Raw genomic sequence first — 17553 nt, 5'->3', positions numbered from 1 at the left:
TCTGTCTCTCATTTAGCTTCCTTGGAGTAAAAGTATGCAACTCATAGCACATTCTGAGCCTTCTCATAAGAATTATTCAGGGTCAGTCTCTTTGGCTTGATGGTCTTACCCCTAGAGAGTTTGTGACAGTTTGGGATCTGTGCTTAGGACACCCCCTGAATTAGGAAGAATTTGTAATTTTATTACAAATAACACTCCTGGGTATGGTTGGGCTAAGGACATCTTGGGGTGGGACCTACAGAAAGATCTTCTTGTGGTTTTGTGGTTTGAGTTTCTTAAACAACATCACAGTTGTTCTGTGTACCTCCTACTCCCTAGGAGAATCATATATATTGAAGTTTGCCTTCTCATGGAGTATTTGTACAGCATTTTGGTTGGGTTAAATGTGTGGATTGTAAAGGGTTTATAGCCTGCTTTGGACCTTTCTGGTGAATGTTCTATGCTGGTTAACTTGCTGGCATCCAGTATTTAGTTCTTACAGAATTAGAGCTACATGGAACCTAAAGAGATTACATGCTGTAGCTCTGGCCTAGAGGACCATGCCTGAATTAGCCAAGAACAAAGTGCATTCTCTAAGATCTCTTAGGCTAGAGATTGCCAACCTTCCTCTCCCTGAATTTAATCACTTATCAGGAAGTTTTTCCGTTCTGTGTTAACCTTCTTCCATTTAAGTCCTTCAATGATGTTTCATCATAAAGGTGAAAGTAACCTTGGATTCTTAAAGGCCAAGCCAGTGAAAAAATGAGTTCTGGCTCTCCAGCCAAGCTGTAAAGACTTTGAATCTGGGTTTTGTGACAAGCTGTGTATGTCTTATTGTCCTAGGACCAGGCTAGCTAAGTTTGCAGAAGCCCATCATGGGTTGGATGTGTATAGGGATGAATTTTTCATCCCTACAAGTTCTCCAAGACCAACAAAAGTCACAGGTCCTTTAAGTAGGAGACTTCAACAGCAGTGAAGTGTAGAAGCCTCTCACTGAGTCCCTCTTTCCTGCTGCATCCTAAACCTGCTTCCTGTCCTTGGAGACAGAGAGCAGAGGCTTCAGTGCCCTCTTGAGAATAATTCTATAAATATTTGGGACAATAGTACCGTCTTCCCTTCAGGCTAATTATTAAATTCTTTAATCTTTCCTCAGTGGAACAATTTAGTATCTTAGGTTGGAGGTAGCATGAGTTAAGGAGATAAGGAAGGTGGGTAGAGCAGAGAATTATAAAGTTAGAGTTGAAATTCCCCCATTTCACATATGTAGAGCACTGAGAAACAGATAAATAAAGGGACTTGTTTAGGTCATAGAGTGAAGTGGTAGCAGACCCAGATCTAAGACTCAGCATGATGCCATGGAAAAAGGGCTGGACCTGAAGTCGGAGAACCTGAGTTCAGATTCTATACTTAGTATCTCTGTGATTTTGGGCAAGTCACTTTCTATGAACTCTGTTTTCCTCATCTGTAAAAAGAAAGGGTTTTGACTAAATGGCTTCTCAGGGCACTTTTAGCTCTAAACCTACAGTCCTGTCACCTATTACGTTGGGTTATCTCTCAAGGGAATTCAGTGTAGTTTCCAGACCCACTTGTTTCCCTGTCCTTGCCTCCATTGTATAGGAGCAGTGGGCAGGCGCAGCCTTAAGCCTTGAGAAAGGCTTTGTGGTGGAAAGGGTTGTGCCTTTGGTGTAGGGGCTGTCTTCAGGCTCCCAAGAACTCTCTTATCCCTCCCAGAGGTGCTGTGCTGCCTGCCAGCTGTCTTCCTGTGGAATTGGTTCTCCAGCTTGTCCTTCTTTTGTTTGGGCTTTTGGCAATCTTAGGGTCATTCTGGAGAAAAAAGGGCTCCCGCAGATGACTAAGAGGGGAGGAGGATGTTAGATTTGGCATATGTGTTTCCAGAGACCCTCTTGGAAATTTGAAAGCCCTAGTTAACAGTCTGCTTAATCATTTCCTATGTTTCTACCCAGCCTTTTCTGAGTACTAGACACGTTTACGTGAAAATGGGCTGTTTTGTTGTTGTTAACCTGATCTCCTGCCTTCCCAGTTCTTTAGTGCCCAGAATTCTAGCTTGAAGCCGATCAGCAGAACATGCTCAGAAACTCACCTATGTGTGAGTGTCACACACAACTCCTTGCTCCTTTCCCTTTAGAGTTCTTTCTTCCATCTGGATAAAGCTGTTGCCTCTTAGAGGTAAGGTCTTTCCTGAGCATCTGAGACCACATATCCCCAATGTGATAACATCTAGTCCTTCATCACCTCACACCTGCACTAGTGATAGTCTTTTGGAACCACATATCCCTAGTGTGAGAATGAGATTTGGTTGAGTTAAACCAGATCAATCTAAGAAACATTTCTCTTTCTTTCCTTCTTTCTTTATTTCCTTCCTCTTCCTTCCTTCCTTCCTTCCTTCCTTCCTTCCTTCCTTCCTTCCTTCCTTCCTTCCTTCCTTCCTTCCTTCCTTCTTTCTTTCTTTCTTTCTTTCTTTCTTTCTTTCTTTTTCTTTCTTTCTTTCTTTCTTTCTTCCTTCCTTCCTTCCTTCCTTCTTCCTTCCTTCCTTCCTTCCTTCCTTCCTTCCTTCCTTCCTTTCTTTCTTTCTTTCTTTCTTTCTTTCTTTCTTTCTTTCTTTCTTTCTTCTTTCTTCCTTCCTTCCTTCCTTCCTTCCTTCCTTCCTTCCTTCCTTCCTTCCTTCCTTCCTTCCTTCCTTCCTTCCTTCCTTATAGGGTTAAGTGACTTCCCCAGGGTCATTTGAACTCAGGTCTTCCTGACTCCACGGCTGGTGCTCTATCCACTGGGCCACCTAGCTGTCCCCCCCCCCCAACCAAACATTTCTTAAGGCACTTTGCTAAACATTGTTGAGACAGAGATGAAAAATGACAGTCCTTGCTTTTGTACCAATTGGCTCTATTCCTGCACTGTCTGTCTTCCTTTAGCATGTGCAGCTCAAACACCACCTTCTACATAGGTGATGCTTCCTAATTCCCCATACTGCCAGTGACTACCCTCCCTAACTACCTTGCATTTATTCTGTATATGTTCTGTATATATTTGACTATGTGTGTCTTGTCTCTCTCAATAGAACATCAGCTTCTTGAGTAGGAATTGTTTCATTGTTTGTATCTGTATGCCAAGTCCTAGCATGATACTTCACACAAGGTAGATGCTCAACAAATGCCTGTTGGTTGATTGGTTGATATTTGATGGTAAATAGCATGCAAAGATAAAGTAAGAAGTGATGAGGACAAAGAAGAGATCTAGGTAAGAGTGCCAAAGGGAGGTTTGAGAACAGTTGAGAGTACTAACAGTTGGAGCTGGGTAAGGTGGCATCTGAGCTAAGCAGTACAAGATGAAATGAAGAAATAGTGTGCATTCTAGGCATGGGAGACTACTTGCCTCAGGGCCTGGAGGCAATTTTGAAATACATCGTAGTCCTACTTGCTTGAACATCAAGCATATGAAAGGGAGTAATGTGAAATAAGGCTTAAAAAGAAGTCATCACCTGATTGGATTAGATGGGATTAAATTAGATTTATTGAAGTTTTTAGTCCCTTTATTTTTATCTAATTGTCTTTCCTAGATTTGAACTTGGAAGAAAAAATGGTTGAATAAATATCATTGACTTGGGAGGTACCTGACTAGTCCTTCATTGTGGGAACCACTTGCCAGAATAGAATTTAGATTTGTTTCTAAGTGACTTCACTGACTGTGCTTTTTCTCAAGTCCCAGGGAGGTTCAGTTTGGTGTCTGGAATCTGTCTTCTCCCTGAGAATACTTGGTAAACTTCCCAGTGAATATGGCCCATGGTTCAGGTGCTGATCTTGGTGACTGTGAGCTTCTAGCTGAGAGGATTAGAGAATGTAAGATGTAGAAGGACTCTCAGAAATGAAGTAGTCCAACCCTCTCATACTTACAGAAGAGGAATGGAGCTCAGAGAAGATGGAGTGATTCATCCAAGGTCATACAACAGTCAGCTCATATTGGATGGGCTCAGTTTATTTTGTAAAGTTGGAGGTGAAGACTGTTGAGAGAGAGGGGAGACTGGGAGTTGAATTGGGGGTCTTGAAGATCACAGCTTGTAAGATGGAAGAAACTTCAAAGAACATCTGCCCCAACCCTTTAATTTTAGAGATTAGGAAACTGAGGCCCAGATAGTGTCATAAATGTCAGAGCTGGGATTTGAATCCAGGTCCTCTGACTCCAAATGCAGGATGCTTTCTCTTGTACCATACATTAGGAATACCAGCTGTGAGGAGAGTGAAAGGAAGTCAGAGGTGAATAAAAGGATATTAGCCAATAAACATTTATTAAGTGCTTACTATGTACTAGGCTCTGTGCTAAATGCTAGGGATACAAATTCAAAGATAGCTACCTCTTGCCCTCGAGGAGCTTATAATCTACTGGGGGAGGAGCACCCAAGAGGCAGTGAAGGTCGGAGAGCGTAGCTGCCTGCATTGGATACCCCTCAGTTAGGGGAAGACCCTGTAGGCACTTCAGGATTCTGGCTGCAGATTCTGTAGAAACAGCTGTGTGACTAAACGGGCTGGCAAACACCACTTGAATGGCCTTTCTTCCTTATTTCAGCTCTAGGTTTCTCCTCCTCCCAGACTCACAGCTGGACCAAACTGAACGCATGACTTTGTTTCTTTTCAGACACCCATTCAGGCAGGGTGAGGGTCTGGCTGTCTCTGTCTCTCTCTCTTTCCCTTCCCCTCTTTCTCTCCCCCCTCCCTTTATTCCTCTTTTTCCTCCCTTTCTCCCTGTCTTTCCTCCCTCCCCAAATCTGGACCTCTTTTTCCATTAAAGTACCAGGTGAAGGAAGAGCCTTCCTGTTGGGAGATGATAGCAGGCAGAGGGGGGCATGCAATGATTGAAAAAACTTCCTGAAATGGCAGGAGGGTTCTGAGAAGGAACCTAAGGTCAATTCCAACTATGGTATATATTCATCTACCTACCTGCTTTGATGTCATGGAAAATATTGCCCTTTATCTACTTGGAGAATCCCTATGGTCTAGATAGGTGACCTCTTGTCATCAGAGGCAGCCCTGTGGCTATGGTACGTTGCTAGGAAAAGGGTGGAAACTTGATCTGAACTAGAACTCCCCCCACCCCCACCCCTGGCCACACACACCCCTTTAGCCACCACTACCATAACACTGTATCCTTTGGAGGTGGGTTCGACGGCTTTGGTATATTCCAGACCTCTAGGGATTTAATATTTAGCATCCAGCTTTTTGCTGGTAAGGCTGTCCTTCTATTTGTCTGTCTGTCTGTCTGCCTCCCTCCAGGGAAAGATTGATTTTCCTGACCTTGAAACTGTGAGATTTTGTGTCTTGGGAAATCATGAGCCTATACTGTAGTAGCCACATTCGTACTCTTAACAGGGTATTGTAGTTCAAAACTTTGTCATGATATTCCTTTTAAATTCTGTCAGTATCTGCTTGGGGTGAAGCTACAGCATCTGCTCTGAGTGAGGGGCTCCAGTGAGTGAGGGGCTCCAGTGTCTTTAGACACTGGCAGAAGGAACTGAATATGAAACCAGGGCAGGTGTTTTCATTGTTCAGAAAAGCCTCTTCAGTCTGGAGAGACAAAGGCTAAGTGAATGTGATCAGTCTTTAAAGGGAATGGGAAGGAGGGGTGGGGACATGGAATAAGGGAAGCATGGCCTTAGAATAATGGGAGGGAGCTTGGAGATCTTCTAGTCCAGCCCTCTCATCTTGCAGATGAGGAAACTGAGGCCTGTGGAGAGAAATTAATTTACCTGAAGTCATCTGGTTTGTTGGGGACAAAGACAAAATTGAAGCTCAAGTCTTCTGATTCCCAGACTAATGGTCTTTTTCTTTATCAAATCTTGGAAAGTTAGAACTAAAGGCTCCTTTCCTCCTCCTCTGAAGTTTAAAAGAGGTAGTTTTAGAACCAAGAGAAGAAAGCCCTGTTTGACACCATGAAGTACTGAATCCAGAATTCATTTATTACTGCTCCCCCAAAAAAGTACAGACTAGAAATATAAATAGGCATATGAAAGGTTTAGAGAAATCCCTGGCGATAGATGCCGGATGTCGCTATTAAAGGAAGCTGGGGCTTTCGCTGACCTTCATGGAGAACTGTTAGAACTCCTTGTTCTCTGAACAGAGTGAGGGAGTGTCATCCCTCAGAGGCCCGCTGAGGTGAGGGGCAAAAGGTCCCCCCAGAAGGATTGCCCTACTGAACTGTGGCCCTGAGATTGAACCAGTGGCTGTCCTGATGTTCTTATTAGCCTAGGTAGTCTTATCTTGGGGAGAAAGGGAAACTAAGTTCTTCCCTTATTTTACCTTGTCTCCCCAAGAACGCTGTGGGGTGACAGGAGTGCCCTCGTGCATTCCAGAACGGCCTGCTCAGGAACAGAAGGAAAGGTTACCACTCCCTTTGGGAGAAAGGAGCTGGCAGCCTCCCATCCTGCTCTTTGTATTCCAAAGCAGAAGGGGTGAATTGGGGGTCAAACTTGATAGAGGCAGCAGCATGGGTAACTTGTTGGAGAGCAGAATGTTCTTACCTATCTTGGCAAATCCTCGGACTAGACTGCCATCAGCCCAAAAGGGCTTCAGTCGTTCTAGGAAAAACAGTCAGAGGACTCATTATATAATTGATCAGTAGACACACAAGACAATTAGCAAATATAGTTTGCTATAATAATCAAACATTATAACCATTCTTCTTAACAGCACTTGCAGGGGGGAGGTGGCACAGAGTAAGGTCTGGAAGAAATTAAAGAGGAAAATGTGACCCAAAGATCATGGGCAGATGGGGGATGCAGGGTGGGCACTAGGCCCTGTGCTGGCCTGGGGAGTCTAGAAGGTCCAGAGTTTCTGAAGGTTTATGGAGGCCTGGAACTGAAATTTCTTTTCTCCTGCCTTTTCCAGATTGAAGGCCTTCCACCTGAACTCTTCCAGTGTCGGAAGCTTCGGACCTTGCATCTGGGTAATAATGTGTTACAGTCACTGCCATCCCGGGTGGGTGAGCTGACCAACCTGACCCAGATTGAGCTTCGGGGCAATCGGTTGGAATGCCTGCCTGTGGAGCTAGGGGAGTGTCCCCTGCTGAAGCGGAGCGGATTGGTGGTGGAGGAGGATCTGTTTAATACCCTGCCCCTGGAGGTGAAGGAACGGCTGTGGAGGGCAGACAAGGAGCAGGCCTGAACCCCCTCTGGAGAGTCCAGGGGATGATTCCCAATGCTGCTGGCGTAGGCAATGCTGAGCCCATTCCATTCCAGGCCCACTTCCAAACTCACCTCCCCCACTACTGCCATCCTCTCTCGTCAGACTAGCCAAGAAATCCTTGAGCGTTGAGGCCGGAGATAAGCCAAGCCAACCCAGCAGAGCAGAGAGCAGGCTGATCTTGCTGCACCAGTTGAGGGAAGCAAGGCTCCAGGATCATAGAGCTGAAGAGGAAACAGGAGCCAGTGGAAACTGCCATCAGATTGGGCGCAGGCAGTGAGAAGAGGCTGGTCCGGCTCTGCCTGGGGCAGACCAGAGGACCATGCAGTGTTTGGACAGTCAGGATCAGTGGACCAGGATGGCCTCATCTGGTGATGTTTCTCTCCAAATAGCTGAGTTAGGACTAGGGGGCCTCTGCTCACATTGGGGAAGTTGATGACTATTATCTAGCTATTGGTATTTATTTTTTCTCTCCTCCTCTGGCCTGCCCCCTTTCTTCCCAAATAACTTATACATTCCCTTGAAAGCTCAGTGCAGATAACAGGGTGTTTGGGGTAGTGTTTTTTAATTTTTTTTTTTTTTAATGATATTAGAAGTGCATTTTTTTCCCCCAAGCCCATTTTCTAGCCAAAAGATCCAGCTGTGACCCTGCTCTTGGAAAGTTTCCCTGCTCAGTCCTCCATGCTGCTAAAGGTCTGACCCAGGGGTCAGGAGTGAAAAGAGGGGGTCATGAGGACTGAGCTGGTTTTCTAAAACATTGCTATGGTGCCTGCAACAAGTTGAGTGGGATGAGAAGAAAAGTCTGAAACTTGTCCACTGAGACATGTCTGAGTTTTTGTGGAGGTTTTAGATCCTTTTTTCTTTTTTTAAGGATTCTTTTTTAAAAGCAAAATGTTTTTTAAATTTTGGTTTGGGTATTAAAAATAAATAAAACTTTAAAAAAAAGACACTAAGGGCCAGTAGATAGGAACGTCTCAGGATAGGGCGGTGGTTTCCCTTGTGCAAAGCAACAGGACAACATTGAATTGTGTTTCCTTTTCCCTCGAGGTTTGGGAGGTGTTGCCAGCATCTTCCGTGAACTTGACCAAAAGGTCTGTTTTTTCCTCTCTGATCTTGGGGTGGACTTTTTTTTTCCCCCTTTTCTGGTATTCTGGCAGCAGCCATTGGTCCGTTTCTGCTGTTCCCACCCAAAGGGAATTTTGCTGGGCAGCAGAAATCAAACTTGGGAGGAACACGGAGATAGAGCAGTCATGTTGGCAAATTACTGAATGAACCTGGTGCTCTGTCATCTCCTTTTCCTCTGTCCCCAACCCCACTTCACTCCATACGGTATTAAGGAGCAGTATCATTAGCAGTAGATAAACTTTACCTGGAGGCAGTTTACCTGCATCGTGCCTGGAAGACAGGACTCTGGGCTTGCCTAACATCACTGGCCTCATTTTGCTTCCACTCGTGAACCCTCCCTCAGCTCCATGGTGTGACTTTCGTGTGATAGCTGCCATTAGCTTCAGCCCCAAATGCAAGGGGCCATGTGGGAAGGTTCCTCTTCCTTTACCATGGTCTACAATAATCACCATTATGCCCCTTTAATGGGGACGTAGCATGGGAGGGGGGAGAGGCTTTGAAAGTGTAGCTTTCCAAGGTCTCTCCCCACACCTCTCATTCCTGTAAAAGAGGAGAGGGATGGGGCTTTTATTTTAATGCCAATTTGTTTCCTTAGGCATGTTGCCAAACCCGCCCAGGTTGGAGTGAAGCCGGGGTGCTGCGTGACCCTGCCTTAGATCACTTGGGACACTAGGGCACGTTTTAGCGTGTCTTGTCTTAATGATTTTTTTCTGCATTGGTTGTAATCTTACGAGATAATGCACACTAGAGACTCTGACAACCATGAAGCAATCCGTTACAGTTGGGTCTGGACTCGCTGACTCAGTTCACATATCCAATAAAGCTATGACATCAAAATTCCCCTTGCTGTTTTCATGTCTTTGGGTGAAGGTGGGGAGTATCCTCTGGACTTGGCTGTAAATCTACCCTTCTACAAGAGAAGCCATAGATGCTTTCCTGCTGGTGCTGACCCTTTGTGCCCTAGTCCAGACCTGAAAAAGCGGGGGGTTGGTGCACAGCGAGATGCATGACTGTGGTTCTGATGGAAATGGGGTGATGATCTCTGTATGTATGGTCTGAGTGTTGCCTTCAGGCTTGGGATTTCACTCTATTTCCCAGCCCTTTCTATCTTTATTTTTATTTTTTTATGGTTCATTTTTTAACCATTTTTAAAATTAATGCCATTTTTCTTAGGTTATTTTTATATCAGAGTCATTTCCTTACATGAGCTCTCTCTTAAAACAAAGAAAAGCAAAACTGACAGAAATATTTCTTTACATTCACATCCCACAGATTTTTCAGCCATTCATTAGTCAGTGAGCAAGCACCCACTTTGTTTCTAGGTTTGTAACCACAAAGAGTGCTACTAAGAATATTTTATTATACAGTATGTAGAACCTTTATTTGCTACCATTGCTTTTAAATGGAAAAGGCCATTTTCCCTACAACTCCTATATACCTTCACTATCAACTGCCTTTTACTATATTCCATTGACCTTCTTGGGGTTATATGCCCTGTAGAGGGATCTCTGGGTCCAATGATATGAATAATGTATTGCTTTGATGGCATAATTCCAAATAATCTTCCAGAAGGACTGAATCAATTCATGCCTCCACAAACAGTCTTCCAGACCTCTGTTATTTCTGCCTTTTGTCATTTTTGTCAGTTTGATGGATGTGAGATGAAACCTCAAAGTTGTTTTAATTTGCTTTTGTTATCGGTGATTTGGAGCCTTTTTAAAAAAATATGGTTGTTAGTAACTTTCTACTTTTGAAAACTGTTCACATCCTTTAATCCTTTGCCTAATGAAAAATGGCTTTTGGTCTTATCAATCTGGGCCAATTCACTGCATATTTTAGATCTCAGACTTTTATAGGAGATATTTAACACTAAGATTTTTTTTAAAACAATTGAGAGCTTTTCTTAGCTGCATTGATTTTGTTCATGCAAAAGCTTTTAGGTTTTATGTAATTTAAATTATCTATCTTTATGATCTCTATCCCATGCTTGGTAAAGAATTCTATTCATAGATCTGAAAAGTACTTCCTTCCATTCTTTTATAATAAGACCTTTTATATTTACATCATGTATCTATTTGAAGCTCATTGTGGGATGTGCTTTGAGGCCCTGGTCTAAACTTAATTTCAGCCAAATTACTTTTCAATTTTTCCAGCAGTTCTTGTTGAATAGGGGAGTTCTTTCCCCAAATCATTAGCATTCTTGGGGTTCTCAAACCTGTGTCCAGTTGCATCTGGGTCTTATCTTTTCCAGTGATATTTTCTATTTTTTTAAATCAACTAAACAGACAAGTATTTATTAAACATCTCCTATGTGCTAGGCACTTTTCTAGGTGTTGGACATATAAAGACAAAAAATTAAACAATCCTTGCCTTCAGACTGTTTATTTACATCTTATGGGGGAAGTGGACATACAAATATATATGAAGTAAGTTGTGTGGTGGGAAGGCACTAGCTGTTTAAGGGATCAAGAAATGCTATGTATGTTAGAGGTGTTTTTTGAGCTGATCTTTGAAGGAAACAGGATTCTAAGAGGTGGGAGGAATACATTTTAGGCATTGGGGGGGGCAGTGCCAGCCTGTCCAAAGGCAAGGAGGCCTGCCTTTTCCATCTAATGTTATTTATGAGAAACAACCAATCTAGCTGGACCAAAGAGTTCAGGAAGAGAGTCACTTGTGATAATATTAGAAAGGCAAGTTGGAGGTGGGTTATGAAGGGGTTTAACAAGGAGTTGCTATTAGTTATATTTAATCCCAGAGCTAAAAGAAAACCACTGGAACCTTTTGAACTAGGGAGTGACATGGCTAGTACTGTGCTTTAGGGATATCACTTTGGCAGCTATGTGGTAGATGGTTGGGAGAAGGGGTAGAGATGAGGCAGGGAGACCAAATAGGAGGCCACTGCACTGGTCCTTGCAAAAGCTAATGAGGCCCCAAAGTAAAGTAGTTGTCATGGGAGAGAAGAGAAGGACATGGATACAAAAGGTGGAATCAACAAGGTTTGGTGACTGATTAGATATGTGGGGTAAGAAAGCATGAAGAATCTAAAATGTGGATACGAGGCCCTTTGAGAGCTTCTTTCCTTATCTTAGTTGCATTGATTTTGTTCATGCAAAAGCTTTTAAATTTTATGTAATTTAGATTGTCTAAGCAGAAGTATAGTGGCGAACTCAATAGAAATAGAGAAATTATGAAAGAATTTTGGATCTGGGGCCAGAAAGATAGTTTTGTTTTGGATGTCTTGATTTTTTGAGATTCCCACAAGACACTGCAGAGGCAGCTAGCTAGGTGGTACAAGAGATAGAGTACTGGTTCCAGAGTCAGAAAGATGCAGGTTCCATTCCCACCTCAGGCACTAGCTGTGTGACCCTGGGCAATTCACTTAGCCTCTGTCAATCTCAGTTCCTTCATATGCAAAATGGGGGTCATAATGGCACCTACTTTACGGTTATGATGAGGTTGAAAGGGATAATATTTGCAAAGTGCTTAGCCAGAGGTGGGGAACCTGCAGTCTTGAGGCTACTCTGGCCCTCTAGGTCCTCAAGTGTGGCCCTTTGACTGAATCCAAACTTCACAGAACAAATCCCTTTAATAAAAGGCTAAGGCTAAGCTTTAGCCCATTGCCTGGTGTATAGTAGGTGCTATATAAATGCTTATTCTGTTTCCCTTCCCCCCCCCATTCAATTTGAAATTTCCACCATGTGAAATTGGTGATGTGAGATTGGTGCTCAGAAGAGGGACTGGAGCTGGAGATAGATAAATAGATAGATAGATGGATGTGTGAGTCATCTGAGAAGACATGATAATTGAACCCATAAATAGATGGATGGATGGATGTGTGAATCATCTGAGAAGATAGGATAATTGAACCCATAAATGGATGGATTGATGGTTGGATGAATGGATAGAAATAAATAGATGGATGGCTGTGTGTCATCTGAGTAGACATGATAATTGAACCCATAAATGGATGGATGAAGAGAGAAAGAGATGTGAATCATCTGAGTAGATATGAGAATTGAACCCATAACTAATGTTGAAGAATCAAATCCATCAATAAGCATTTGTTAAGAGCTTGCTGTGTGCTAGGCACTGTGTTGATGTAGGGAATGCAAAGAAAGGCAAAAAATAAAATTGCCACCCTAGAGGAACTCCCATTCCAATGAGGGAAGACAACTCAAGTTCAGGGTTATTGAGCTATTAAAGCTTAAAACTGAACTAAGACTTTTTGGGCACTCTGAATGTGTGTATATATGCATTTATTTTTATACACACACACACACACACACACACACACACATATATCATAAAGGGCTCCTACAGAAGGTGAGATATGAGCTTCGTCTTGAAGGCAGTCAGGAAAGCCAGGAGGCAAGGATGAAGAAAGAGAGCATCTCAGGCATGAGGGAGAGCCAATGCAAAGGAGGCAGGAGGTGGAGTGTGATGGGTAGAGAGCAGCCAGCAGGCCAGTGTAGGTAGCTCATAGAGAATGGAGGGGAATAGTGTAAGAAGACTGGAATGGTAGAAAGGGACCAGGTTGTGAGGGCTTTAAATGCCAAATAAGATTTTATATTGATTCTCGAGGTAATAGGGAGCCACTCTAGTTTATTGAATGTGAGGCTAACAAGATCAAAACTGCACTTTAGGAAGATCACTTTGGAAGTTGAGTATAGAGTGATGGAGTGGGGAGAGAGCTGAGGTAAGGAAATCAATTAGAAAATATGAGTTCAAATCCAGATTCAGACACTTACTAGCTTCATGACCCTGGGCAAGTCACTTAACCCTGTTTTGCTTCAATTTCCCCACCTGGAAAATGAGCTAGAGAAGGAAATGGCAAACCACTCCAGTATCTTTGTCAACAAAAACCCCAAATGGGGTCAGGAAGAGTTGGACATGACTGAACAAGAACAAGACAACATTAGTCCAGGCAAGAGGTGATGAGAGTCTGTTTGGGATAGTGGCTATGTTAGTGAAGAGAAGGGGACATTTAGGAGAGAGGTTATGGAGGTAAGAATGATGATATTAAATGAGTCGAGGGGTCAAGGTTTTGAGTCTGGGTGGTCATGAAGATGATGATGCTCTCAATTGGAAAGGGGAAAGACACTTACATTTTGGACATGTTGAGTTTGAGACATCCCAAAGGCAACTGGTGATGCAAGACTGCATCTCATATGTATATATATGAATCATCTGCAGGGAGATGATTAGTATAAAGAAGAGGGCCCAGGCCATGTAATGTAGGGATACATCCCTAACTAGGACACAGTATATTGATGCTGATCCAGCAAGCAAACCTGAGGATCAGTGAGGCTGCTGATGGACAGAGAACTAAGAGAAAAAAGGCCTGGGAATTGGGAGAGAGTGATGATCAACGGTGTTCAGTGCTGTAGAGATCCAGAAGGATAAGGAATGAGAAAACATCACTGGATTCAACAGTTGAGAGATCATTTTTAGCTCTGGAGAGGAGATCACAGTGATGAAGTTAGGAGCCAGATTATAAGAAGCCTCCAGCCTCAAGGAGAAGAAAGGAGAGGAAGTGGAGGTAATGAATATAGGAAGTTTTTTGGATAGAATTTTGGCTATGAAAAAGAGGAAAAGTATTGCAGGGGCGGGGAACCTAAAACCTCAGGGCTGAATGTGGCCCTCCAGGCCTCAAGTTCAGTCCTTTGACTGAATCCAACTTAACAGAACAAATCCCCTTAATAAAAGGTTTTATTCTGTAAAACATGGACACCCAAGAACCTAGAAGGTCACATGTGGCCTCAAGGCTGAGGTTCCCCACCCCTGGGTGAATAAAGTGAGCAGATGGTAGGGTCAAGTGAGTTTTTAAAAGATAGGGGAGGGCAGCTAGGTGGTGCAGTGGATAGAGCACCAGCCCTGGAGTTGTTTCAGTATGAGAGGTTGAGACGTTGTGACCCCTCAAAGACTGAAGTACAGGACAGGGTGGTCTGGAATGAATTCACAGACTCAAGCATTCTTTAAGTCAAGGTGGCAAAGTTTACTGTTTCAACCTTCAAGAGGTACGGTTAAAGTTTATACAGGATAAAATACAATAAAACATGTGCCAAATATGCTAACTAGGTGATTCAGGGTGGGATTAGGGAGTGGTTAAGGAGTGGTCAGTTCTTAAAAGAACGTGCACTTCTTATACCTACTGTGCAGGCATTTTACCCAGAGTTCACTGGGAAAAGCCCATAAGGGGGGCCACATGGAGGTGTGGTTTTAGGTCTTCTATGTCACTAAGTAAACTAGAGTTCAGGGTAACAGAGTTGTTCAGTCTGCCACCAATCAATGTCTTGTTTGACAAGATAGATGTAGGGAGTATACATATGTCTTAAGTCTAAAATACAGTTAATGAGGAGCCCAGGATGTAGATAAGGAGGTAGGGCCGTAGTATGTCTTTATGACCCAGTGCAAAGCCAGTTCAAACTAATAATTCCTTCAGGTCCTGTTTGTAACTGCATCAGGGAAAGAGATAAGGGTATTGCTGGGGCCCATTCGTGAGTAATTGCTAAGCACAGTGTCCTTGGGCTGGGGAGAAACTGTCAGGGATAGTGTTTCTGAGGCTAGGGAGAAATTGGGGTCCAAGTACAAGCACCCAAACATAAGCACCCAAGCACCCCATCAGAGTCAGGAAGACCTGAGTTCAAATCCGGCCTCATACACATAACACTAGTTGTGTGACTCTGGGCAAGTCACTTAACCCCAATTACCTCAAAAAAAAAAACACCAAAGATGGGGAGACTCGGGTTTGTCTGTAGGCAGTAAGGAATGAGCCAGCAGACAGGGAGAGGTTTAAGATTCAATTTAATGATTAATGCTTCATAATATAATTAGGGCTAGCCAAAAGGATAAGAAACTATCTTAGTGGGATTGGGATGATTCTATAAGACTGAAAACTTTCTCCAGTTCCCACTTATGAGTAAATCTTATCCTGAGTATAAGTCAGAGTCATAACTCAAAAGCCATGGAGTCAAAAACTTCCTCTCTCCCATTTTACAGATGAGGAAACTGAGGCTTAGGAAAATGAAAGAGCTTACCCAAAGGGAGATTTAAATCCATAACCACTGACTCCAGGAAGAGTGCTTTTCCCAGTCCTGGAGATATAGATGCAACTGAGACCAGTCTGTGGAGTTCACTATACACTAAGAGTACCCAATGGCTTCCCTAGTTACTCTGGGGCACTGATGTGATAAGATTTGTCATCTATGTTTGGAATGCAAGAAAAATAGTATGGGGTTATCATCCTGACCCCACCATTTTCTGGGTTGCCTGGGCAAGTAAGTTCCTTATCCTCTCTGGACTCCAGTTTCCTATTCTATAAAATTAAAGTTTAACTAGATGACCCTTAAGATCACACCCAGCTCTAACATTCTGATTCTATGAATCCCCAGTAGAGCACAGGATGGCATATTTGGAGGGGCCTTAAAGAAAAGGATGCTTGCTTACTTAGGTCAACAGGAACTTGAGTCTTGAACTGAGTGTTTATTCTGCCTGAGGTTCCAAATTAAGGAAGAGGGGAGGGAGTTCTTTGGACACCTTCTATAGGACAGACTGGAAACTTCTGTTGTTTCCTGCCCCTAAGCTGTGATGCTCTGACCCCACAGAAATTGTTTTCACTTAATCTTTGGGAATGTCTAAGCTTTCAGAGACCTCTCTTCCCTCTCCTCTCTGGCCCTGCTTACTGCTAACTGGGAGAGTGTGCTGTTGACCTCAAGCTATTCTTGGACCGATGCATTTAGGAAATTTTGAAAGTTCATTGGCCTGTAAAATCCTGCTGATTGAAATAGCACCCTTCCCCACTTCTACCCCAAACCCGACCCAGTGAATTGAAGACTCCCATAAACTCTAATAGCTCTCTGGTATTCGGAGTTCCCTCTCACTTCCGCTGCCCTGGTATGCCACTCTCTTTTGTGTTGCAATCCTTCCATGGCTTGGTCTTGTTTGCTTTTGGATGCAAAACCAAAATGGAAATGATCCACTCCCTCTTTCAGCTGCCTGGGGGCTGAATGAGCAATGGTGATAAGGATACGTCCAGGCCTGTGCAGTCTGCACGCAGCCCCTTTGCTATGGGAACTGCTTAACATCTCAGTACCTAATTGGAACAGGTCTGTTTCAGAAAGGGTGTAAGCAGACACTTTACTTTTTTCAAATTTAATTTTGATATTTTTCAAATTAACAAGCATTTATTTCTCTCCCTCTCATTTCCACAGGCACAGTCAAGCAAAGCAAATTCCCTCATTGGCTATGTCTAAAAACATTCTGCATCTTGAACCCATCCCTGCCAGGAGGTGGGTAAGCACATGGTTTCTTCAGTGGTCCTCTTGAATCGTGATTGGTTATTGCATTGATCAGAGGGCTAAAGTCTTTCAAGGCTGTTTTTCTATACAATGTTATTATTGCATAAATTGTTCTGGTTCTGCTCACTTCATTCTGCAACAGTTTGTGCAAATGTTCCCAGTTTCCTCTGAAACATTTTGTCATACAGACTTTCCAAAGTAACAATAATCACAGGCAAATCACTTAATCTGAGCTTTAAAGTTCTCCTCTGTAAAATCAGGACGGAGTACTGGCCTTATAGTCAGCAAGGACTGGATTCAAAGGCTACCCCTGACACTTACAAGCCTCCCCGACTTCAGGCAACTCTCTAGGACTGATCTGCTAAGTTGAAGACGAAATGCTAATATGTATTGTTGGAAGACGTTTCCCCAGCCTGATGAAATCACAGATTCATTTCTCACTCAAGGCCTATTGTAAAGAAAAATACTTTGTAATCATTAAAATGCAGCTTGGTTCAATAGAAAGAGCACTGTCTGCAATCAGAGGACCCGAGTTCAAATTCTGACTGCTAGTTACTACCTATGTGCACTAGATAGCCTTTGAAGTCACTTCCAGCTCTTGAGCTGTATGTCATCCTATTATAGGAGAGTTAGATTAGCTTGACTTGGACCTAGCAGAGTAGATCTATCACTGCGTGACCTTGAACAAGTCCCTTAACTTCTTTAGACCTCTGCTTCCCCAACTGTAAAATGGAGGAATCAGATTAAACCACTTATCCTCAATGTCCTTTCCAGCTCTAGACCTATGATTCTTAATGTTATTTTTAACAATCAAGAGACATTTGTTAAGTGCCCATTATAGCCCTGGTACAGCCCTAGGGATACAGGGACAAAAATTAATCCATTCCTGCCCTCAAGAGGCTTATAGTCTATACAAAACACATGCAAAGTAAACACAAGCTATTTGGTACTGATCAGAAGTGGTCTTG

The 17553-nt window shown here is 43.1% G+C and overlaps 1 protein-coding gene across 3 annotated transcripts in view; it reads left to right on the top strand.

Annotated features, from left to right (window-relative positions):
• LRRC8A (leucine rich repeat containing 8 VRAC subunit A) overlaps positions 1 to 9125 on the top strand; it is a 38078-nt gene extending 28953 nt beyond the window's left edge. For all 3 annotated transcript variants that reach the window (XM_020965529.2, XM_020965530.2, XM_020965531.2), the window contains one exon: positions 6870 to 9125. In XM_020965529.2, the coding sequence (XP_020821188.1) occupies positions 6870 to 7145 (276 nt within the window). In that variant the 3' untranslated portion in view covers positions 7146 to 9125. The remainder of the gene's footprint in view (positions 1 to 6869) is intronic.
• The last annotated feature ends 8428 nt before the right edge of the window (positions 9126 to 17553 follow it).

Source organism: Phascolarctos cinereus, unplaced genomic scaffold (genome assembly GCF_003287225.1).
Source record: "Phascolarctos cinereus isolate Bilbo 61053 unplaced genomic scaffold, phaCin_HiC Scaffold_2;HRSCAF=192, whole genome shotgun sequence".
NCBI lineage: Eukaryota > Metazoa > Chordata > Mammalia > Diprotodontia > Phascolarctidae > Phascolarctos > Phascolarctos cinereus.
This window is presented reverse-complemented; position numbering and strand designations above follow the sequence as displayed.